The 24,593-nt window shown below is 38.3% G+C and overlaps 1 protein-coding gene and 1 pseudogene across 1 annotated transcript; both read right to left on the reverse strand.

Annotated features, from left to right (window-relative positions):
• Positions 1–836: 836 nt before the first annotated feature.
• On the reverse strand, positions 837–11,967 carry LOC120318898 (vomeronasal type-2 receptor 26-like). Its single transcript, XM_039367048.1, has 8 exons — positions 11,964–11,967; positions 10,761–10,823; positions 9,109–9,373; positions 8,107–8,284; positions 5,328–6,188; positions 4,574–4,801; positions 3,269–3,395; positions 837–1,763 (listed from the first exon to the last, which is right to left on the reverse strand). The coding sequence occupies exons 1-8, from the start codon at positions 11,965–11,967 to the stop codon at positions 865–867; spliced, it is 2,625 nt and encodes an 874-aa protein (XP_039222982.1). The 3' UTR covers positions 837–864.
• A 202-nt stretch (positions 11,968–12,169) lies between these two features.
• Positions 12,170–24,553, reverse strand: LOC120318899 (annotated as a pseudogene).
• Between the last annotated feature and the right edge of the window lie 40 nt (positions 24,554–24,593).

Raw genomic sequence — 24,593 nt, forward strand, 5'->3', positions numbered from 1 at the left:
GTCCAGGCAGTCATCTGGAGTCAACAAATTTTCAACCAACATCTAAAAACGGAGATCATTACACGAGCATAAAGGCAGTATACAAACAATTAATTATAAACTCTTGATTTAGGAAATGTTATAGTGAAAATGGACCAATTTTCTGTTAAGTTTGATTGGTTCTGAATATTGGAGAATGTAAAAGCTTATCCTTCATCTGGATTCCTATTTTAACTTCCAGAAAAGAAAGTAAAACAAAAATCAAAAATCAAAGGATGGTAATAGGAAGATAAATGCAACATCATCGCCTTATGCTTAATGTCTCTGAAATATCTATCCTATTAGTTATATTAAGTATTACTGAGGGCACAGAAAGACTAGGTGGAGAGGATTACTTCTATAAAACCAAAGTTCATCTATGAGCATGTCCAATGGATGAACTTTGCCTTTACCATCCATGCATCCATGCACCTAGACTGGTCTGACAGTGAATTTACACTATTTACTCAATAACCTACCCTCCAAAAGAAAGTTCGAAACTCATATTCCAATAAGGACTTAGCTTCTTAAGAGATCTGAATTGGATTTTGGTAACTATCATCTTATACTAAAGCTTCCTTCAAAGCATTACCCATGATCCATGAAGACCCAAGACGACAACAAATGTGAGCAAATGGTAAGCAAAATGCTGGGCAAAATTGCCACTGGATGATATTGTACTTTATTTCTTGACATGGTTATAAACCTAGGCACATTCCAACATTAGACAAATATTTATTTTGTGCATTTGTGCATCTGACCCAGTTTTCCCAAACTGCAAAGACTAGCAGAAAAAGGAAACACAACAGTGAGGAGAGTTTACACTATAAGGTTCAGAAACATAATTCAGTGTTTTTTAATAAGTTTGTCCTTTCTGTTTAAATCAGGTCTCAGAAGAATAATATAGCATTTTGGGAAAAAGATACAGCCAAGCAACCCCATTGCTGAAGCCAGAATGGAGAAGATCTCCACCACCACCATGTACTTTCCCTTGGTGCTCAGATAGGTAGGAACAAATGTTACCCAAACGCTGCAAAACACCAGCATGCTGAAGGTAATGAATTTGGCTTCATTGAAGCTATCAGGTAACTTCCTAGCTAGGAAGGCTACTGTGAAACTGATAGCAGTTAAGAACCCCATAAAGCCCAGAACAGTATAAAACATGATGGCTGATCCTTCGTTACATTCTAGTACAATTTCTTCAGCCATGGAGTGCATGTCTGAATCTGGAAATGGGGGAGAAATTGCCAGCCATGCAACACAAATTGTGACTTGTATCAGAGAGCAAGAAAGGACAATGGAGTTGGCCAGCCTTTTCCCCACCCATTTCTTCATTTGGGATCCTGGTTTGGTGGCCATGAAAGCAAGAACCACTATGGTTGTTTTACCCAAAATGCAAGAAATGGCTACAGAGAAGATGATGCCAAATGCAGTTTGTCGCATGAGACATTTGACTTGATCAGGTTGTCCAATGAAAAGAAAACTGCAGAGGAAAGAGAGCTGGAGAGCAATGAGAAGAGTATAGGTGAGATTCTTGTTGTTGGCTTTGACTATGGGGGTTTCCCACTCTTTAATGAAGATCCTCAGCACCAAGGCTGAAGTTACAAAAAAGAAGACAGTTACAGTGGCCAAAGTGATTCCCAAAGGTTCTTCATAAGACAAGAAAGTTATATGTTTTTCGATGCAAAGATTGTGGGCTTCATTTGGATATTGATCTTCTGGACATTGGAAACAGTCAACTGCATCTGCAAAAGAAAACATTAAAGGACTGTTTATTGATCAGAATTTCAGAGCTGAATCATGGCCTAGTGCTTAAGATGCTCACCTCCCACTTGGGTGGTTGACAATTCAATAGCGGCAGATGTTTCTCTTAGAGTGTAAAGAAAAAATATCTGCTGCCAACTCCACATGGTGTCAGGAAAGGCATCCAGCCAGTAAATGCTCAGTTCCATCCAGTTGCCCTGCCTCTACTGCAAATTATGGGATTACAGTCATAATAAGGAAGTTATTTATAACTCAGAGTTGAAATGAGGAAACTTTGATGCTATCTGAGATCAGTTGTTTTCTTGCAGACATTTCATAATCAAACTTGGTAACATCATCAGTGCTAGTCAACATCATTACTGTTGAACTGATGATGTTACCTAGTTTGGTAATGAAATATCTGCAAGAAAATCACCAAGCTGAGAGAGCACCAAGGACTGCTCAAAGAAAACATTGTGGCCCATAGAAGCTATGAAAGCAACTCCATTTATTTTTAGTTAATTATGTCCATTTTACTTGCATTACAGTATTAAAAATTAAGAATGGGTCCATCCACATGCAGAAAAGTACCCTGTATATGTTTGGATAAATAGACACCAAGAGTGTTGTTTGTATCAATCTCCGTGTCATGTTGGAAGATGCAAGGATCGTGCAACAGAAAATTTTATAATAGGTCAGAGTTTCCTAGGTTATTTTCCAGAGAAATTGTGTGATACCTCTTTTTGAGCTCATCTGGTTGGACATTTTACTTAATGACTGATGTATTTTATGGAAAATGAGTCAAAATTTATCACTTTTCTTCTTAATAAGTGAGTTCTCTACCTTTAAAAAGAGATATCCTTATTTTTGGAGAAATTTCTCTTAATTCAAAAGCTTTTTCATTTTGAATATTCTTCATGCTCAGGTGACAAAAGTTTTAGTAAGAATTTCAGTTATTTATAAGGGTGAAACATCCATGAAGATTGTAGTTCATTATCAGACCAGCAGAAGGACCAATATTTATGTTTCATATCTATTTATGTGCTTGCTTCTCTCCAGCAAGGACAAGCTCATTTTCTTGCTTCTTTATATTAAAATAGCATCATATTCAATTCATAAAAACAAACCTATCAGTCAAAGAGCCCAAATCCTCTCCATGACTCAGAAACATCTGAACAAATAACACCCACACCAATTTAAAGGTCAGTGCTCTGACACATGAGCACAATTCAAAGCGCATTGAAGATGTTTCCCTGAATGGAGATGAAACATTTGCAGCCAAATCGCCAAGCTTGGAGATCAAACTAACAGCTCAACTACCAACCTGAGATAGTAATATTCAAGTGTATCTCATCTAATACTGGGGCTATCTTGCTTCAATGAGGCCAATACTCCAAATTCTGAATAATTGATTACATTTGAGAACAATACCATGCAGAGTAAACACAGATAGGTATACAATATTGCTGGTGACAATTAATAAGTCTTCTCATTAAGCACATCTTACCTGATCTGTTTGAAATTTTCCCCTTTGCACAAGGAAGACAATCATAGCAGCAAAAGGGCTTTTCATCTATTTTTTTCTTCAGGTAGCCTGGATAACAATTTTCATTGCATACAGAAAGTGGTAATGCCTATTCAGAAATGAAACCAGGAGAGAGTTCAATAGTTGTACTTTATACACTCATATTTCACTCTGTATATGATATTCTGTATATGATATCTGCATAGCTTTTGGAGAAATTCTATATATAGGATTCAATTCAACATATTATTAGATAGGCACATTTAATGAATGCCACCATAATAATGTGACATTGTCTATATGTCCTCATGGAACCATGTATTCTCTATCTATTTCCTATGTATCCTATGTATTTCCCATGTATTTCCATGGGACCTTAGAGGTTTCTTGAAGGCTTAATTGTTCAAACTGGACTCCCCTCAAATTCCATTTTGGTCAATCTGATCGGTAAATATCTATGAGGATTCTCAATCATCCAGGTCATGGTTGTCCCAAAGATGCTTTTCAAAAGTCAACCAACTTTCGTGGTTTTTTCCTTTAAAATGTTTGAGAAATATTCAATTCCTTGAGAACTGAAGAAGCTACTTGGATCAGAAGCAAAACATTTTCAAGAAAAAAAGTCCAGTTGCCTTTGAAAAGCACCTTTGAGGTGAATCTGATTGGTAATTTATCCTACACTTTATAGGTGAAATTAAACTTTGGAATTATCTGCATTTTCATTGAGTCCAGTCCTTTCTGCCAAATAGGTCCTGAAAAGAAATACTGCAGAGAATTTACTCATGGGATACAGAGTTCCAATTGCATCTAGTCAGTCTTGTAGAAATTATGAAATAGACCATGTTTTAATAGTGACAAAGTTGCAGGTTAAATTTAGAAAACTAAAGAAAATAGTTGGGATTTTAAAATATGTCTTAGACAATATGCCGTTGGAATATAATCAAATTATAAGGTAGCAATGGACAGGAATAAGATATTTCAACCAGTACAGTATCTCAGCATGTTGCTTGTTTATTATTAAATGATTTTCAGCTTTTATAATTCAAAGATGGCTCCCTATGTAGGACAACCTGAAAATGACAGCTGGTAATTGTGTACATTCAGGAATGCCCATAGATTTCTGGAAAGACAAGTTTAATAACGGAACACCTATGTAATCTGATCTCTGCTCTTTCATTTTTCGTCATATTTTATTGCCTTAATTTTATTACTAATGAGTCACTTAAATGAAAAAAGTGATTTTTGAATATGGGAGGATTTGAGACAACCTGAAACATGAGTAGGAAATACCTGGTTGAACATGGTCGGCCAGATGATGTTTTCTTCAGAAATCATGAAAGACTCTTCTGGAGAAGTCAATGGGTCTACCTTTCCAACTTTGACTTTAAGAAATGTTTTGTTTGGGAATGTGATCCAGTTGATGATCTCAAATCCAGTTCCCAATTCCCCCTTTTCATTAAAGAAAACTGTTTCCCCAACACTGTTGTTAAATAAGACTGTTCTCAGGTAGGGATGGAGCTAAATGGAAGCAAAGCAAACACAAATGTTTGTGTTTGAATTATATTGATTTTTTAGCTTTGTGTTTTAACTGTGCACGGTGTCCAGTGTTATATGAATGAGATGGGCGGCCATATAAATTCAATAAATAAATGCAATTGATCTGGAGAAATAAATACCCACACCAATTGTACACAACTACCATTTAGAAATTCCTAATATTACTGTGCAAGTCAACCATAATATTAATAAGCATATTATCTCCAAGTAAAATGGTTTGACAAAATTTTAAACTGAATTATGAATCTGGGATTTAATGAATTTTTTTGAATTGGATCTTTTTTACATAGTTCCTCCACACTGTTGTCATGAAACATGAAACATGAAAACTATGTGGATACTGAACCTGAAATGTACATGTTTTGCAATCATAAAATCACCTGGTGGCATCAGAGAAGATTTTATTGCTACAATTTTATTTTATTTTATTTTATTTTACAAATTGATTGCTTGATCAATCTGTCATTGTGATTTCTTTTATTATTACCTGCCACGTTTCCTCCTTGATAATCATCAGCCTTCCGTGGTCTGCCCTTGCTCTGAGTTTGTATTTGGATGAAAACATGGCTTTCAAGGCATGTGCCACAGCATAGACTGCATTATAAATGCTGTAACTCTGCCCAGTCATGGTGGTCTCAAAGACAGAATTAGGAAGAGTCTCCAACTTCTCTTCTCCAGTGCACAGCACTCCAGCATCCTCATCTAACTTATCTTTAAGGAAAAAACATTCAAATGCCTGCTCCCAGAACAATTTTGTTAAATGATCTTCTTCTTCTGAAGTAGGGCTTCTCATCTGCAAGAATGGTTTGAACCCAGTCACCTCCTTGGAAGAAACTGCAAAAGATATGGCACCATGAATAAAATCCAAAGGGAATATTTTTTGAAAAGGGACTGATGTGAACTCCATCTGGGCTGGCATGATCCAGACTTTGTCTTTTCTCTTTACTGGTATATCCTCATATTCTGAAAGATGGGGAAGTGTTCTGAAAATGCCAATGACGTGGTTTTCACCATACAGGATCACAACATTGGCAGTGCTGTTCATGACAACCTTGTACATGGCGACATAATCTTTAAGCATATATTCAATGTCATTAGAAACAGTTTCTTTGGGCAACTCTTGCATGAAGGCAAAGCAAATACCTTTCTGGAAAAACAGTGTAAGGGCATTCCGTACAAAACTCCGTCCACCCTCATCAGGTTGAGAAATCAGCCCTATCCATACCCACTTTAAATGCAACAGCAGCTGAAGAATCCCCTTCGTCTGAAGCTCCTCATTTGGGAAAAAACGATGAAAGAAAACTGTGTCTTCGCTATTATCTTTCATTGGAGCAGATCCATATAGAAGCTAGGGAAAAATGATTTAAAATAGTTGGGTATTAGAGTCTATGATTCAGACTGTGTTCCTCACAAACTTGAAGAAAAATATAATCTAGAAAGAAATCAGTGTTTCCTTTAATTTAATATTTGAATGGCATAGATTTGACAATCTGTTGATTCAGTAATTCCTGAATCTTAGCAGGATAACAGAATAAAACATTTGGAGGGGACCTTGTAGGTTTTCTATCCAACCCCCTGCTTGGACAGGAAGCCCATCCATTCTAGACAAGTGACTATCCAGTCTCTTCTTAAAATGTTCCAGGAATGAAGCACCCACAAATTCTAGAAGCAAATCATTCTTCTGATTAATTGTTCTGTCAGGAAATTTCTCCTTCATTCTAGGTTGGTTCTCTTCTTGATTACTTTCCATCCATTGCTTTTTTAAATATTTGAATTACAATGAATAATATTTATAGGAAGGAAGGAGGAAGTTTGTGAGGGGCGAGGGAAGGAAGGAAAGAAGGAAAGAAGGAAGGAAGGAAGGAAGGAAGGTAGGAAGGAAGGAAGAAAGACCAGTGTGCAATACAAAGATCAAGATAACTATTACTCAATCAGGTCCATGAATTCTTAATATTTTTACTAAAGCATGGTAGGAAAATGGATGCATGACAATATATTGACATTTCTCTTCAGTGTATTTGTAAATATGTCAAAGAATTATTGTATATTAATTGTTCAGATGATTCAGATTGAGAAATAAAACAAGTAAAGTATGAAAAAATATCCATCTCATCTGCAAACACATAATTTGGACTGCCAATTTAATTCCACATCCCAAAATAAAATATTCAAGGAAAGAAATTATTATTCATTGTTTTCTAAACATGGCTTTATAAAAGTAAAAACAGGTGAGTTCATTCAGGGTTGCAAGATTATTGTAACTTACAATAACATAACTATTAGTATTCATGATTTTGTTTTCTAGGCTAGACAATCTTTCAGAGCTGACATTCATCGTAGATTCAGATTGAAGAATAAATCAAGTAAAGTACCTAAAATTATCTATCTCTTCTTGCCACTTTATTTCCAAACCAGGAAATAAAGGAAAAATCTTCAATGAAAGATATATTATGTTTTTTTCTGGGATAATGATAGACCTTATCCCCATAAAAGTCACTGATGTTTCATTAGGGCAGAGAGGCTCTAAATCTGTTTTCCATGCATGCTCAGCCGGCATGTAGCTCCTGACAGTAACATTGACAACATTGCCATCACTACCATGGAAAATTCCATGGAATAAACCAAGTACAAAAAAATATCCATCTCATCTGCAAACACATAGTTTGGACTGCCAGTATCTTACAATAACATAACTACTAGTATTCATGATTTTGTTTTATAGTCTAGACAATCTCCAGAGCTGACATTCATCGTAGATTCAGATTGAAGAATAAATCAAGTAAAGTACCTAAAATTATCTATCTCTTCTGCAAACACATGATATGTTGTTCATCATTGTATGGATTGCCACTTTAATTCCAAACCACAAAAAAGTAACAAAAGAAAAGTTGTTTTTTTTTTCTTGTAAGCATCACTGTGTAAAAGAAACAAATGGGAGGTAGTTTAAGACTTGCAAGACTCTGTTATTGTAACCTTACAATAAAAGAATTATTAATATGTGTGATTTTGGTTTGCTACCCTGGAGAATCTGGAAGGGATGACATTAACCTTTCAAGTAGGAAAACACTTTCCCTTCCTGTGCCTTAACTTTCCAGAGAATTGGGGAGGATTGGGTGTTCATCCTGAGATGCTTTCTCAAAGAACACTTCTGGTTTAGTCTCAAATTTCTTTTATCAGTCTTTTTTTAAATAGGACTGCAGTTCTTCCTCCCACCTTTCAAGGTTATTCTTACAGTGTATACTTAGTCCAAGAAAAAAAAAACTCACCTGGGGCACCTTGTAGACATTCAAGATGTTTGCCACTAAGGGACAGATGTTAGAGTTAGGTCCTGCAATAACAGATACTGCCCAGTCCTTGGCATCACACTTATAGTTGGGGATGAATCTGCCACGTGTTGAGAGAAGCTCCATGGAAGCCAAGTAAGTCAATCCCGCCATGTAATAACTGTTAGAGATGTCAATACCCAAGCTCATGTTGGATAATATAGGCTTATTCTCATTTATCTCCTTTACAGCAAAAACCAAGGCCAGGATATGTTGGTAGTTCTGCAGGAAAAATCTGCATTGAAAGATATATTGTGTGGATCTAGGCAGGAAGTTATGATTCTTTTAATTCATCATAAACAATTTTTACTAGAAACAGATAAATTGCTGGAAGATAAATGATCGTATTAAAACCCATATTCTTTTATATATATATATATATATATATATATATTGTTTTTAGTTCTTAGATATTTAGATAATTGTAGATGATAGATCTTATCCCAATAAAAGTCACTGATGTTTCATTAAGCAGAGATGCTCTAAGTCTGTGTTCCATGCATGCTCAACAGCTGTTTGGAAAATAATTCAAAGCATGCAACTGTTCCCTAATATTAAGTGAAAGAACTAAATGATTAACATAGATTTAGCTACAAATAGTACAGCACCTTGATAGTACATCACTAACGATTCATTTAACAGTAAAAAAAAACCAAGAAAATCTCAATATGGAATTTGAATAAAAACACCAGCAGGAGAGTTGTCATAAGTGTGTTTATGTATTTATTTGCCAGGGCAACCTATTAGAGAAAGATATATGGTTTAAGATATGCTATAGTTAAGAAGAGAAAGTCTTTACATGAGCTTGATTACATGAGCGAGATTGGCTAAAATGTATAAAAATATAGACCCAAAGTGTTGGAAATGTAAAATCAGAGAAGGAACATTTTATCACATGTGGTGGCTGTTCCCCAAAGCAAAAAATTAAGAAGAGAAAGTCTTTACATGAGCTCATCAACCAGTTCTTCAGATGGGTGCCTTGTGAAACCAACTGGATCCGATATCATGTAGAACTGAGAGAGTATCCCAGCCATTATGAAATCTCCTGGCAGAAAATACTTGTGCTTAATAAAGGGAAGTTTCCCCACAGAACATGTTTTAATAAGGCATGTAGCTCCTGGCAGTAACATTGACAACATTTCCATCACTACCATGGAAAATTCCATCTTCTTCAAGAAAACACTTTTCACTAAATAAGAACCAGTTCTATCTGTAAGAATGAAACATAAGGGGAAAAACTCTCACTTATTAGAATAAATATTCTTTCTAGGAAAAAAGGTTGTTACATCTCTAATATTCTGATCCCACAATTAACAGACCCTTTCAATCTTGAGCTATCCTTTGGTGCTGTGCCTGAGAATTCCTGAAAGAGTTGAGAAAAAAACCACATTAGTAAGATTCTTTGGGTAATTATAGGGGAAATCATTGAATGTTTGGTGACGCTCCTTGGAGACTGTGGAGAAAGTAGAATGATGATATGTATGGGCTAGGAAAAAAAGAACCCATAACTGAAAACTGTAAAAGAGATAGAGAAACATAATGAAAATTCAGATAAACAAATTCTAGTTCTGTAGCTGTAAACTTTACATTCTCTGGAACAAAACAACTATCTGACTTTGACCTGTTAGGGTGTACATTAAAGCATGATTTTCTTTCCAAAGAGCTAAAAGGAAATTGACGAATAATGTTATAGAATCCCGACCACCTTTATTTATCTTTTTGATAGGTCTTTAAACACTTTGATTATTGTATTTGTAATGTAATTAAAAGGCCTGGAGGAACATTGTCCATGGGGTTGCGATGGGTCAGACATGACTTCGCAACTAACAACAACAATATAATTAAATCATGACATTTCTTTTTAAGCTTTCTAATGGATACAGGCCTGTGAGCTGTACAGAGTCCTTTGGGATGGGAACAGTGTGTAATGTCAAGTGAATATGCAAAAGGAATACCATTGGAAATATTTTTTCAATACTGTTTTTATTGCAAAATAAAAATATAGCTTGGCTCTTTTCACTCATTTTAAATGATTTTTTACTCCATATCCTCAAAGTCACACGGTGTGAACCATATATTTTTTATCTGGCTTGATGAGTGACATCAGCCACCACCATTTATCCACCACTGATATTTTACAGCCCTGCATCAAATCTCTTTATCAATTGTATATGGGAAATGAAAAAAATAATAATCTACCAGTCACAGGACTCCTTCCTCATTAATTGTGAAATTTGATTGCTGCTACAAATGTTGCCCCTTTTATCATATACAAAAACATAACTTGAATCAGTTTCTTTGTAGTAAAGAAATAATGGTCACTTGAAATTATTTATTTTTATTTGTCCTTTACCATTACTTCTTTCACTACATGGACAAATAAATTGAAGAATATGATAATATACAAATACTAAAATAAGAAATTCACTTATTTATAAAATTTAAATCCTTCCTTCCTTCCTTCCTTCCTTCCTTCCTTCCTTCCTTCCTTCCTTCCTTCCTTCCTTCCTTCCTTCCTTCCACCCTCTAGGACCCATCAAATACACCTTTCTAGAAAATAAGAGCCATAGTATGCCACTTTTTTGAACTGATGATACCTCTTACTGAGAACATCGCACAGTGAGGGCCAAAGGCAACATCTCTTTGCCAATCACCACTGTCTGGAATGTAAATCAGAGAAAGAAACCAAACCAGCAAAAAACACTGATCCAATGAGTTTATATAGAAGGGTAGAATGTTTGTTGGTTTTGAAAGTCACTCGGATATAAAGAGGAGATGGATAAGGACCGATCCGTTTTCTCAGGCTCAATAGATTCAAACTATTCCCAGATACTGAACCCAGACTGCTCCAAAGGCATTGGCCCTCTGGATCTGCGAACAAATTACAGCAACTTTGTCTGATAGATGCTAATATAATCAAGGGATGCATGCAGCAACTCAACAAGTGACAACTCTGAGCTACAATTCTCTTTATTTATCTCTTGATATTTAAATATTCTGCAAAATCAATACATATTTAATTTTTTATGGATTGTTTATTTAATATCCACTCTTTAAAAGACCAATTGAAGTTATGATGTTATTGAAGGAGTACTACTTCTTAGAGATCCTCATAGTCGTGCTCATTTCAGTTCCATGATCACAAAATTAAAATTAAAAACTTGCCAAGAAAACAGGAAGACATGTCCAGTCAGTCATCTGGAGTCAAAAGATTTTCAGCCAACATCGAAAAATGGAGATTATTTCACGAGCATAGAGGCACTAAACAAAAAATTAATGATAAACTCTTGATTCAGGAAATGTTATAGTGAAAATGGACCAATTTTCTGTTAAGCCTGATTGGTTGTGAATATTGGAGAACGCAATAGTGTAATGTTCATCTGGATTCCTATTTTAACTTCCAGAAAAGAAAGTAAAAAAAAAATCAAAAATCAAAGATGGTAATAGGAAGATAAATGCAGCATCATTGCTTTATGCTTAATGTCTCTGAAATATCTATTCTATTAGTTAGATTAAGTATTAGTGAGGGTCCATAAAAAGGATAGGTGGAGAGGATTACTTCCATAAAACCAAAGTTCATATATTAGCATGTTCAGTGGATGAACTTTGACTTTCCCATCCATGCATCCATGTACCTAGACTGCTCTGACAATTAATCTACACAATTTACTCAGTAACCTACCCTCTAAAAGAAAGTTGGAAACTACTGTCAAATGTGGATAGGGATTTAGCTTCTTAAGAGCTCTGAATTGGATTTTGGTAACTATAATCTTATACTTAAGCCTCCTTCAAAGCATTACCCATGATCCATGAAGACCCAAGACTAAACAAATCTGAGCAAATGGCAAGCAAAATGCTGGGCAAAATTGTCATGGGAGGAAATTGTACTTTATTTGTTGATATGATTATAAACCTAGGCACATTCCAACATTAGACAAATATTTATTTTGTGCATTTGTGCATCTGTCTCAATTTTCCCAAACAGTATAAGGTTCAGAAACACAATTCAGTGTTTTTTAATAAGTTTGTCCTTTCTATTTAAATCAGGTCTCAGAAGAATAATGTAGCATTTTGGGAAAAAGATACAGGCAAGCAACCCCACTGCTGAAGCCAGAATGGAGAAGATCTCCACCACCACCATGTACTTTCCCTTGGTGCTCAGATAGGTTGGAACAAATGTTACCCAAACGCTGCAAAACACCAGCATGCTGAAGGTAATGAATTTGGCTTCATTGAAGCTATCAGGTAACTTCCTAGCTAGGAAGGCTATTGTGAAACTGATAGCAGTTAAGAACCCCATAAAGCCCAGAACAGTATAAAACATGATGGTTGATCCTTCATTACATTCTAGTACAATTTCTTCAGCCATGGAGTGCATGTCTGAATCTGGAAATGGGGGAGAAATTGCCAGCCATGCAACACAAATTGTGACTTGTATCAGAGAGCAAGAAAGGACAATGGAGTTGGCCAGCCTTTTCCCCACCCATTTCTTTATTTGGGATCCTGGTTTGGTGGCCATGAAAGCAAGAACCACTATGGTTGTTTTACCCAAAATACAAGAAATGGCTACAGAGAAGATGATGCCAAATGCAGTTTGTCGCATGAGACATTTGACTTGATCAGGTTGTCCAATGAAAAGAAAACTGCAGAGGAAAGAGAGCTGGAGAGCAATGAGAAGAGTATAGGTGAGATTCTTGTTGTTGGCTTTGACTATGGGGGTTTCCCACTCTTTAATGAAGATCCTCAGCACCAAGGCTGAAGTTACAAAAAAGAAGACAGTTACAGTGGCCAAAGTGATTCCCAAAGGTTCTTCATAAGACAAGAAAGTTATATGTTTTTCGATGCAAAGATTGTGGGCTTCATTTGGATATTGATCTTCTGGACATTGGAAACAGTCAACTGCATCTGCAAAAGAAAACATTAAAGGACTGTTTATTGATCAGAATTTCAGAGCTGAATCATGGCCTAGTGCTTAAGATGCTCTCCTCCCACTTGGGTGGTTGACAATTCAATAGCGGGAGATGTTTCTCTTAGAGTGTAAAGAAAAAATATCTGCTGCCAACTCCACATGGTGTCAGGAAAGGCATCCAGCCAGTAAATGCTCAGTTCCATCCAGTTGCCCTGACTCTACTGCGAATTATGGGATTACAGTCATAATAAGGGAAGTTATTTATAACTCAGAGTTGAAATGAGAAACCTTTGGTGCTATCTGAGATCAGTTATTTTCTTGCAGACATTTAATATAATAGTAGTAAAGTTGGAAGGGACCTTGGAGGTCATCTAGTCCAACTCCCTGCTCAGGCAGGAAACTCTACACCATTTCGGACAAATGGCTGTCCAGTCTCTTCTTAAAAACTTCCAGTGTCAGAGCATTTACTGCTTCTGGAGGCAGGCTGTTCCACTGATTAATTGTTCTCACTGTCAGGAAGTTTCTCTTTAGTTCTAGGTTGCTTCTCTCTTTGGTTAGTTTTCCACCTGTTGCTTCTTGTCCTGCCTTAAGGTGCTTTGGAAAATAGCTTAATTCCCTCTTCTTTATGGCAGCCCCTGAGATATTGGAATACTGCTATCATATCCCCCCTTGTCCTTCTCTTCGTTAAACTAGACATACCCAATTTTAGCAACCGTTCCTTATATGTTTTAGCCTCCAGTCCCCTAATCAGCTTTGTTGCTCTTCTCTGTACTCTTTCTAGAGTCTCAACATCTTTTTTACATCGTGGTGACCAAAACTGGATGCATTATTCCAAGTGTGGCCTTACCAAGGCATTGTAGAGTGGTATTAATATTTCACGTGATCTTGATTCTATCCCTCTGTTAATGCTGCCTAGCACTGTGTTGGCCTTTTTGGCAGCTGCAGCACACTGCTGGCTCATATTTAGGTGATTGTCTACTAGGACTCCGAGGTCCCTCTCACAGTTACTACTATTGAGCATGGTGCCACCTATGCTGTACTTGTGCATTTGGTTTTTCTTGCCTAAATGTAGAACCTTGCTTTTTTCACCATTGAATTTCATTTTGTTAGTTAGTGCCCAGTGTTCAAGTCTGTCCAGATCCTTCTGTATCTTAAGCCTGTCTTCTGGAGTGTTGGCTATTCCTGCCAGCTTGGTGTCGTCTGCAAATTTGATGAGTTCCCCATCTATCCCTTCATCCAAATTGTTGATGAAGATGTTGAAGAGCACTGGGTCCAGAACAGAGCCCTGGGGCACCCCATTACACACTTCCCTCCATATAGATGCAGTTCCATTGAGGACCACTCGCTGAGTACGGCCGGTCAGCCAGCTACGGATCCATCTGGTGGTGATTCTGTCTACCCCACATTTTTCTATCTTATCAAGTAGTAGATTGTGATCTACTTTGTCAAATGGCTTACTGAAGTCCAAGTAAATTATGTCCACAGCATTCCTCTTATCCACTAATTTTGTCACTTGGTCAAAGAATGCAATAAGATTTGTCTGGCATGATCTATTTTTGACAAACCCATATTGGCTTTTAGTAATGACTTTGTTTGCCTCTATGTGTTTGTTGATTCGTTGTTTGATTATCTTTTCCAGGATCTTCCCAGGTATTGAGGTCAGGCTGATAGGTCTGTAATTTCTTGGATCCATTTTTTTCCTTTTTTTGAGGATGGGAACTACATCAGCACTTTTTCAGTCCTCTGGTAGTTCCCCTGTGTTCCAGGATCTTTGAAAGATATAATTCAGTGGTTCTGATATCACATCTGCCAGTTCCTTGAGAACCTTGGGGTGTAATCCATCTGGTCCTGGCAATCTGAACTCATCTAGGCTGGACAGGTGCTCACTTACTATTTTCTTGACTATCTTAACTTGTGTTCCTATTTTGTTTTTTTATGGCACTATTTTTGATAGGTTGGTCTGTTTTTTCCCTTTGTGTAAAGACAGATGCGAAAAACAAGTTAAATAGTTCTGCTTTCTCCTTGTTGCTTGTCACCTTCTTGCCACTTCCACCCACTAATGGACCAATCATTTCGTTCACTTTTTTTCTTGTTTTTTACATGTTGAAAGAAGCTTTTTTTGTTATTTTTGACTTTGGTCGCAAGCCTTAGTTCATTTTGAGCCTTGGCTTTCTTCACTTCATCTTTGCAGGCTCGGGCTATTTGCTGATATTCTGACTTAGTTATGTTCCCCTCTTTCCACTTTCTATACTTGTCCTTTTTATCTTTCAATTTGTCAGAGAGTTTTTTATGCAGCCTTGCTGGTTCCTTTTGAGAGCTGTTGTTTTTCCTCTTTGTTGGTATTGTGCTAGACTGTGCTTTTATTATCTCATTTTTCAAAATTTCCCAGCTTCTGGAGTTGTTTTCCCCTGGAGGATTCTCATCCATGGAATCCTTCCCAACCCTCTCTAAGTTTATTGAAATTAGCTCTCTTGAAGTCCAAGACTCTGATTTGACTGTGTTCTATTGCTTGTGCTTCTATAATGTTGAATTCTAATATTTCATGATCACTTCCTCCCAGGGTTCCTATGGCTTCAACACCTTCAACACCAACACATTTCATAATGGTAACATCATCAGTGCTAGTCAACATCATTACTGTTGAACCGATGATGTTACCTAGTTGGTAATGAAATATCTGCAAGAAAACCACCAAGTTCAGAGAGCACAAAGGACTCTTCAGAGAAAATATGGTGGCCCATAGAAGCTATGAAAGCAACTCCATTTATTTCTAGTTAATTATGTCCATTTTACTTGCATTACAGTATTAAAAATTAAGAATGGGACCATCCACATGCAGAAAAGTACCCTTTATATATTTGGTTAAATAGACACCAAGAGTGTTATTTGTATCAATCTCAGTGTCATGTTGGAAGATGGAAGGAAAGTGCAACAGAAAATTTTATAATAGGTCAGAGTTTCCTAGCTTATTTTCCAGAGAAACTGTGTGATAGTTCTTTTGGAGCTCATCTGGTTGGACATTTTACTTAATGACTGATGTATGTTATGGAAAATAAGTCAAAATCTATCACTTTTCTTCTTAATAAGTGACTTTTCTACCTTTAAAAAGAGAGAACCTAACTTTTGGAGAAATTTCTCTTAATTCAAAAGCTTTTTCATTTTGAATATTCTTCATGCTCAGGTGACAAATGTTTTAGCAAGAATTCCAGTTATTTATAAGGGTGAAAGATCCATGAAGATTGTAGTTCATTATCAGACCAGGAGAAGGACCAATATTTATGTTTCATATCTATTTATGTGCTCTCTTCTCTCCAGCAAGGACAAGCTCATTTTTCTTGCTTCTTTACACATCATATTCAATTCACAATAACAAATCAGTCAGTGAAACAGCCCGATTCCTGACCATGACTCAAAAACATCTGGACAAATAACACCCACACCAATTTAAAGGTCAGTTTTCTGACACAAGAGCACTATTCAAAGCACACTGAAGATATCTCCCTGAATGGAGATGAAACATTTGCAGCCAAATCGCCACGCTTGGAGATCAAATTAACAGTTCAACTACCAACCTGAGTGTCAGAATCCAATTATATTTCATCTCTAATTATCAACTATAAAAAACCCCATTTCTGCCTTCTCGGGATTCTGTCATACAATGAAGGGAAGGTGGTGAACAAAGGGGCTTTATGGCCCTCACTTCCTTCAATACACTTCAAAGGATAGCACCAAAAGGTCTAATCATAACAAAGGGGACTATTACCTTTCATGTAGTTTTCTCTGAAGTCTCCATCCAGCCGGCAGTAAGGAAAAGGGGGTGGGATTGTAATGCCTGAGACTGTCGCTGGAAGTAGGGGATGATTGGGTGGGGCTACTGAGAAACCCCTTAAAACCTTGAATGGGAGAGCTTGGACCCCAAGTCCTGTCTAGAACGCCTGTAACCATTTTCTCTTAATAAAGGAAGAATTATTCCAAGAGTTCTGTCTTCTTAAGATGCAAAGTGGGGTGGGTTCTTACATTAGACAGGACTTGCAAAATTAATCCACCTGGAAGGGAGACCCTTGCCGGGGGATTTTGCAAAAAATTACCATGTCAGACAATGGAGCAAGAAAGGGGGAAACTCTCTGAAAAAGAGCAGCTGACCCAATTGGAACCTTGCCAGATGTTGGGATCCGAGAGGTCAGATTCCTCAGTAGAAGAAGTGGTGGAGACACGGGACACAAGCCTCACTGGTCAATGGGCGTTGGAAAGAAAAGCGAATGGGGAAAGGAATCAAGAAAGGTGACCCTGAGACGGGGGGCCAAGCAACCAGAATGGAAGCAGGAGATGGAGAAATCCCTGCACGCAAGTGAAGAGGGAGAAAGCTGGGCACCGTACTTAGACTGGATCCTAGAGAAAGCTATTGACCTGATGAAGAGAACTCTCAGCTCCCTAGGAGAAGAGAATCCTGAGCCCTATGGCCGCCCCAATGCCTGGAGCCGCAAAGGGAGAGACACCAAGGGGGAAGTGGAACCTGCAGCCCCGGGGACATCTGCTGATCCAGTAGTCCCCACCCCCTACCAAACCACAGATGGCGATCTGGATGGAAGACACTACCACCAACAATGGAGGCACCGATCCATTCCAAGACGTCCACCGTTGGAGGTGAAATTCAAAGGGGAGCCAACACACTTGGGGTTTTTCCTAACCCAAGCCCTCAGCTACATGGAGGAATACAGGCGGGACATCCCCAGTGACAAAGCCCGCTTCCGGATCATGTAATCTGCCCTGGACGGACCGGCTGCAGATTGGGTGGTGAACTTGCACGACTCCAATGCCCCAGAACTCAATGACTTCAACCGTTTCATGTCCTCTCTGAGAAGATGATTTGAAGACCCCCTGGCTGATCGCAAAACCCGAGAAAGGATAAAAACGATGAGGCAAGGCAAACACCCGGTGGCTGAATATACACAAGAATTCTGGGCCATTGCCAGCAAACTGAACTGGCCAGAAGACATCCTCCTTAGCCATTTCAAAGACGGACTAAATTATGACCTATATGACGCTTGCCTTCCCCAAGGGGACCCACATCAACTTTAGGAATGGTACATCTTGGCAGAGGAAGCAGAGATCGACATATTGAAGAGACACCGCCGAGGAAAACAATGGAGTCGCTCCCCGCCTGAGTTGACACACGAACCAGTGAAACCATTGGCTACAGCCAAGAAGCAAATGGGGTGTTTCAAGTGCGGAAGAGAAGGGCATCGAGCTGTAGAATGCCGCTCCAAAGCACCCCAGCGCAACCCAGACAGATCCCCAATCAGCAAATCTGGAAAGTCTTCAGCTAAGCCAAAAGAAACTGCCATGAGAATGATGGAAATTGCGGAACCCCCCACCTCTGCTCATCAGGGGGAAAGAACTCCAGCTTACACTGCAGGGTGTGTGGATGCCTCAGATGACAGCTCGGAGGGCGAACCCCTGGTAAGTGGATGCATCGCACCCATCTTCAAGACATGACTATATTAATTCCCTCCATGCCCGAAGCTGTGAAGGTGAAAGCCTTAATAGACTCTGGCTGCACCCGCTGCCTCATTAGTCCAACACTAGTGGGGAACCTGGGCATTCCATCAAGGAGACTGGAACAACCAATCTCATTTGGCCAGTTAGATGGATCAATAGCGGGGGGGGGGGGTGCCAGCTACCCTAGCCACTCTACCAATACACCTCTCCCTGGGCAAACATGAGGAGGACATAACGTTTGTGGTGACCCCAGGCATGGATGCCCAATGATCTTAGGGATGGAATGGTTAAAAAAATGGAGCCCCTGGGTAAATTGGAGGACAACAGAAATCAAATTCCTGAAGGGGGACCCTATGGACTTAAAATCCCAAGGGGGACTACCAGAATCAAGAATAGAAAAAGCATCCATGGGAGAGGAAAAGGGACTAACAGAAATACCAGAGTGGCTGCCCCGGTCCTCTTTAGAGAGAAGAAGGACGGCTCTTTATGCTGAGGCGTGGATTATAGGGCCCTGAATACAATCAGTGAAAGCAACCTATACCCTCTGCCCTTCATGAAAGACATGCTGCCACATCTCTCTAAAGGGAAATTTTTTTCTAAACTAGACCTAAGGGAAGCTTACTATCACGTGAGAATTAAGGAAGGGGACAATGGAAGACCACATTTAACTGCCCCATGGGGCGCTATCAATTCAAAGTCTTGCCATTTGGATTATAAGGGGGCCCTGCAGTCTTTATGCAATTAATCAATGATGTTCTAAGGGAGCACCTGTTTAAGGGGGTCCTTGTTTACTTGGACAACATTCTTATCTTCACCGAAACTAAAGAGGAACATGTCAACCCTGTCAGAGCGGTTTTAAAGAAACTGCAAGCCACCCACCTATATGCCAAACTCTCAAAATGCGAATTCCACCAGGAAAGGATAGACTACCTCGGTTATTGCATATCCCCCCAGGGCATTGAAATGGACCCAGAGAAGGTCAGAGCAGTATTAGATTGGGCACCACCCTGCACAAGAAAGCAACTACAAAGTTTCCTGGGCTTTGCAAACATTTACCGCCAATTCATCCCCTCATTTGCCCAGATAGCCTTGCCCCTCACTAACTTACTAAAAATGAAGGGAGCATCCTCAGTAAAACCTAGCCAGCCACTAACATGGACAATGGAGTGCCAAGCAGCGTTTGAGAGACTAAAGAGTCTTTTTTCTGCCGAACCAGTACTAAGGCACCCAGACATAGATAAGCCCTTCGTAATACAGGCAGGTGATGTGGCAGTGGGGGCTATTCTATTACAAGAAAACGATGATGGAAAATTGCAACCCTGTGCATATACATCCAAGAAACTCACAGAAACAGAACAGTGCTGGCCCGTATGGGAGAAGGAGGCATACGGGATACGTTGGGCATTACTCACGTGACGACAGTTCCTGGAAGGCAACAAAATCCCCTTCCAGGTGTGGACTGATCACAAAAATTTGGAAGCTCTGAAAACGCCCAGGAAACTCAATCCCAAACAAGCCCGCTGGTCCCAGCATTTTCACCAGTTCCAATTTAAACTTAAACATTTACCAGGGAGAAAGAACTTCCTGGCAGATATACTATCTCGCATGCCCCAATGTAACAGCGCACGAGCCACAGACGCTAAACCGATGATGGCAGAGTCACAACTGGCAGCACCAGTAACCACCAGAACCCAAGCTAAATTAAAACCACAACTGGACAGCCAAACTGGAATTGAATTCCCCAAAAGTTTGGAAACAGATGAATGGTTCCAGAAAAACAAAAATGTGTGCACAATGAGAGACGGGTTGCCTTGGGTAGGGGAAAAGTTATATATACCAACAACCCAAAGAGTCACTTTCATGCAGCTTTGCCATGACACAAAATCAGCAGGGCATTTTGGATTTGTAAAAACTTTACACTTAATTAAATGGCAATTTTGGTGGCCATCAATAAAAAAGGACATAGAAAGTTATGTAGCCAGTTGCCCAAAATGTGCGACTGCAAAGAGGTTGCAAGGGAAATCGCCAGGACTATTACAAACAGTGGCAAATCCCACAGCCTCCTGGAGAGAAATAGCCATGGATTTTATAGTGGAATTGCCAGAAAGCAATGGGAATACTGTTGTCTGGACGGTCACGGACTTGTTTTCCAAACAGGTGCACTTTATCCCTTGCCAAAAGATTCCCACCGCAAAAGCCTTAGCAAAACTTTTCATCAAGCTAGTAATATTCAAATACATCTCATCTAATACTGAGGTTATCTTGCTTCAATGAGGCCAATACTCCAAATTCTGAATAACTGATTACATTTGAGAACAATACCGTGCAGATTAAACACAGAGAGGTATACAATATTGCTGGTGAGAATGAATAAGTCTTCTCAATTATATACATGGCACATCTTACCTAATCTTTTTGAAATTTTCCCTTTTGCACAAGGAAGACAATCATAACAGCAAAAGGGCTTCTCATCTATTTTTTTCTTGAGGTAGCCTGGATAACAATTTTCATTGCATACAGAAAGTGGTAATGCCTATTCAGAAATGAAACCCGGAGAGAGTTCAATAGTTGTATTTTATACACTCACATTTCACTCTGTATATGATATTCTGACAAATCTGCATAGCTTTTGGAGAAATTCTATATATATGATTCAATTCAATGTATTATTAGATAGGCACATTTAATGAATGCCACCATAATAATGTGACATTGTCTATATGTCCTCATGGAACCATGTATTCCCTATGTATTTCCTATGTGTCCTATGTATTTCCCATGTATTTCCATGGGACCTTAGAGGTTTCCTGAAGGCTTAATTGTTCAAACTGGACTCCCCTCGAACTCCATTTTGGTCAATCTGATCGGTAAAAGTCCAGTTGCCTTTGAAAAGCACCTTTGAGGTGAATCTGATTGGTAATCTATCCCACTTTGTTGGTGAAATTAAACTTTGGAATTATCTGCATTTTCATTGAGTCCAGTCCTTTCTGCCAAATAGGTCCTGAAAATAAATACTGCAGAGAATTTTAAAATGTGTCTTAGACAATATGCTGTTGGAATATAATCAAATTATAAGGTAGCAATGGACAGGAATAAGATATTTCAACTAGTACAGTATCTCAGCATGTCGCTTGTTTATTATTAAATAATTTCCAGCTTTTATAAGTGAAAGATGGTTTCCTATGTAGGCCAACCTGAGAATGACAGCTGGTAATTGCATACATTCAGGAATGCCCATAGATTTCTGGAAAGACAAGTTTAATAATGGAACACCTGTGTAATCTGATCTCTGCTCTTTCATTTTTCATCATATTTTATTGCCTTAATTTTATTACTAATGAGTCACTCAAATGATAAAAGTAATTTCTGAATATGGTAGGGGGGAGGATTTTATACAACCTGAAACATCAGTAGGAAATACCTGGTTGAACATGGTCGGCCAGATGATGTTTTCTTCAGAAATCATGAAAGACTCTTCTGGAGAAGTCAGTGGATCTATCTTTCCAATTTTGACTTTAAGAAAAGTTTTGTTTGGGAATGTGATCCAGTTGATGATATCAAATCCAGTTCCCAATTCCCCCTTTTCATTAAAGAAAACTGTTTCCCCAACACTGTTGTTAAATAAGACTGTTCTCAGGTAGGGATGGAGCTAAATGGAAGCAAATCAAGCACAAATATTTGTGTTTGAATTATGTTGATAATTTAGCTTTGTGTTTTAACTGTGCATGGTGTCCAGTGTTACATGTATGAGACGGGTGGCCATATAAATTCAATAAATAAATGGAATTGATCTGGAGAAATAAATATCCACACTAAATGTACATTTAGAAGTTGCTAATACTACTGTGCAAGTGAACCATAATATTAATAACCATATTATTACCAAGTAAAATGGTTTGACAAAATTTCAAACTGAATTATGAAGCTTGATTTAATCTAATTTTTGAATTGGATCTTTTTTACATAGTTTCTACACAGTATGTTGTCCTGAAACATAAACCATGAATTTGTGTAAACTATGTGGATACTGCACCTGAAATGTACATATTTTGTAGTCATAAAAAACACCTGATGGCATCAGAGAGGCTTCATCAATTTGTCATTGGGATTTCTTTTATTATTACCTGCCATGTTTCTTCCTTGATAATCATCAGCCTTCCATGGTCCGCCCTTGCTCTGTGTTTGTATTTGGATGAAAACATGGCTTTCAAGGCATGTGCCACAGCATAGATTGCATTATAAACGCTGTAACTCTGCCCAGTCATGGTGGTCTCAAAGATAGAATTAGGAAGAGTCTCCAACTTCTCTTCTCCAGTGCACAGCACTCCAGCATTCTCATCTAACTTATCTTTAAGAAAAAAACATTCAAATGCCTGCTCCCAGAACAATTTTGTGAAATGATCTTCTGAAGTAGGGCTTCTCATCTGCAAGAATGGTTTGAACCCAGTCACCTCCTTGGAAGAAACCGCAAAAGATATGGCACCATGAATAAAGTCCAAAGGGTGTATTTTTTGAAAAGGGACTGATGTGAACTCCATCTGGGCTGGCATGATCCAAACTTTGTCTTTTCTCTTTACTGGTATATCCTCATATTCTGAAAGATAGGGAAGTGTTCTGAAAATACCAATGACGTGGTTTTCACCATAAATCTTTAAATAGATATTCAATGTGATTAGAAAAAGTTTCTTTGGGCAACTCTTGCATGAAGTCAAAGCAAATACCTTTCTGGACAAACAGTGTAAGGGCATTCCGTACAAAACTCCGTCCACCCTCATCAGGTTGGGAAATCAGCCCTATCCATACCCACTTTAAATGCAACAGCAGCTGAAGAATCCCCTTCGTCTGAAGCTCCTCGTTTGGGAAAAAACGATGAAAGAAAACTGTCTTTTCACTATTATCTTTCATTGGAGCAGATCCATATAGAAGCTAGGGAAAAATGATTTAAAATAGTTGGGTATTAGAGTTTATGATACAGATTGTGGTCCTCACCAACTTCAAGAAACCAGTTTTTCCTTTATTTTAATATTTGAATGCCATAGATTTGATTCAGTAATTTGATTCAGTAATCCCTGAACTTTAACAGGATAACAGAATAATACATTTGGAAGGGACCTTGGAGGTTTTCTATCCAACCCCCTGCTTGGACAGGAAGCCCATCCATTCTAGAAAAGTGACTATCCAGTCTCTTCTTAAAATGTTCCAGGGATGGAGCACCCACAAATTCTGGAAGCAAATCATTCCACTGATTAATTGTTCTGTCATGAAATTTCTCCTTCATTCTAGGTTGGTTCTCTCCTTGATTACTTTCCATCCATTGCTTAGTACCTAAAATTATCTATCTCTTCTGCAAACACATGGTATGTTGTTCATCATTGTATGGATTACCACTTTATTTCCAAACCACAAAAAAGTAATAAAAAGAAAAGTTGGTTTATTTGTTGTATTTTTGTAAACATTACTTTGTAAAAGAAACAAATGGGAGGTAGTTGAAGACTTGCAAGAATCTGTTATTGTAACCTTACAATAGAAGAATTATTAGTATGTGTGATTTTGGTTTGCTACCCTGGACAATCTGAAAGGGATGACATTAACCTTTCAAGTAGTAAAACACTTTCCCTTCCACTGCCTTAACTTTCCAGAGAATTGGGGAGGAGTGGGTGTCAATCCTGAGATGCTTTCTCAAAGAACACTTCTGGTTTAGTCTCAAATTTCTTTTATTAAACTTTTTTAAAAATAGAACTGCAGTTCTTCCTCCCACCTTTCAAGGTTATTCTTACAGTGTATACTTAGTCCAAGAAAAAAAAATCTCACCTGGGGCATCTTGTAGACATTCAAGATGTTTGCCACTAAGGGACAGATGTAAGAGTTAGGTCCTGCAATAACAGATACTGCCCAGTCCTTGGCATCACACTTATAGTTGGGGATGAATCTGCCACGTGTTGAGAGAAGCTCCATGGAAGCCAAGTAAGTCAATCCCGCCATGGGATAACTGTTAGAGATGTCAATACCAAAGCTCATGTTG

The sequence above is a fragment of the Crotalus tigris genome, unplaced genomic scaffold (genome assembly GCF_016545835.1).
Source record: "Crotalus tigris isolate CLP2741 ecotype Arizona unplaced genomic scaffold, ASM1654583v1 scf7180000020524.2783371122:307494, whole genome shotgun sequence".
NCBI lineage: Eukaryota > Metazoa > Chordata > Lepidosauria > Squamata > Viperidae > Crotalus > Crotalus tigris.

Bases quoted from the DNA above. Each gene is read 5' to 3' on its own strand.
- LOC120318898 (XM_039367048.1), bottom strand. The intron at 9,374-10,760 runs GTATCATCAGTT...TCATTCTTACAG, and splicing joins TGCGATGTTCTCAGTAAGAG to ATAGAACTGGTTCTTATTTA. The intron at 3,396-4,573 runs GTATTTCCTACT...ATTTCTGAATAG, and splicing joins GGCCGACCATGTTCAACCAG to GCATTACCACTTTCTGTATG.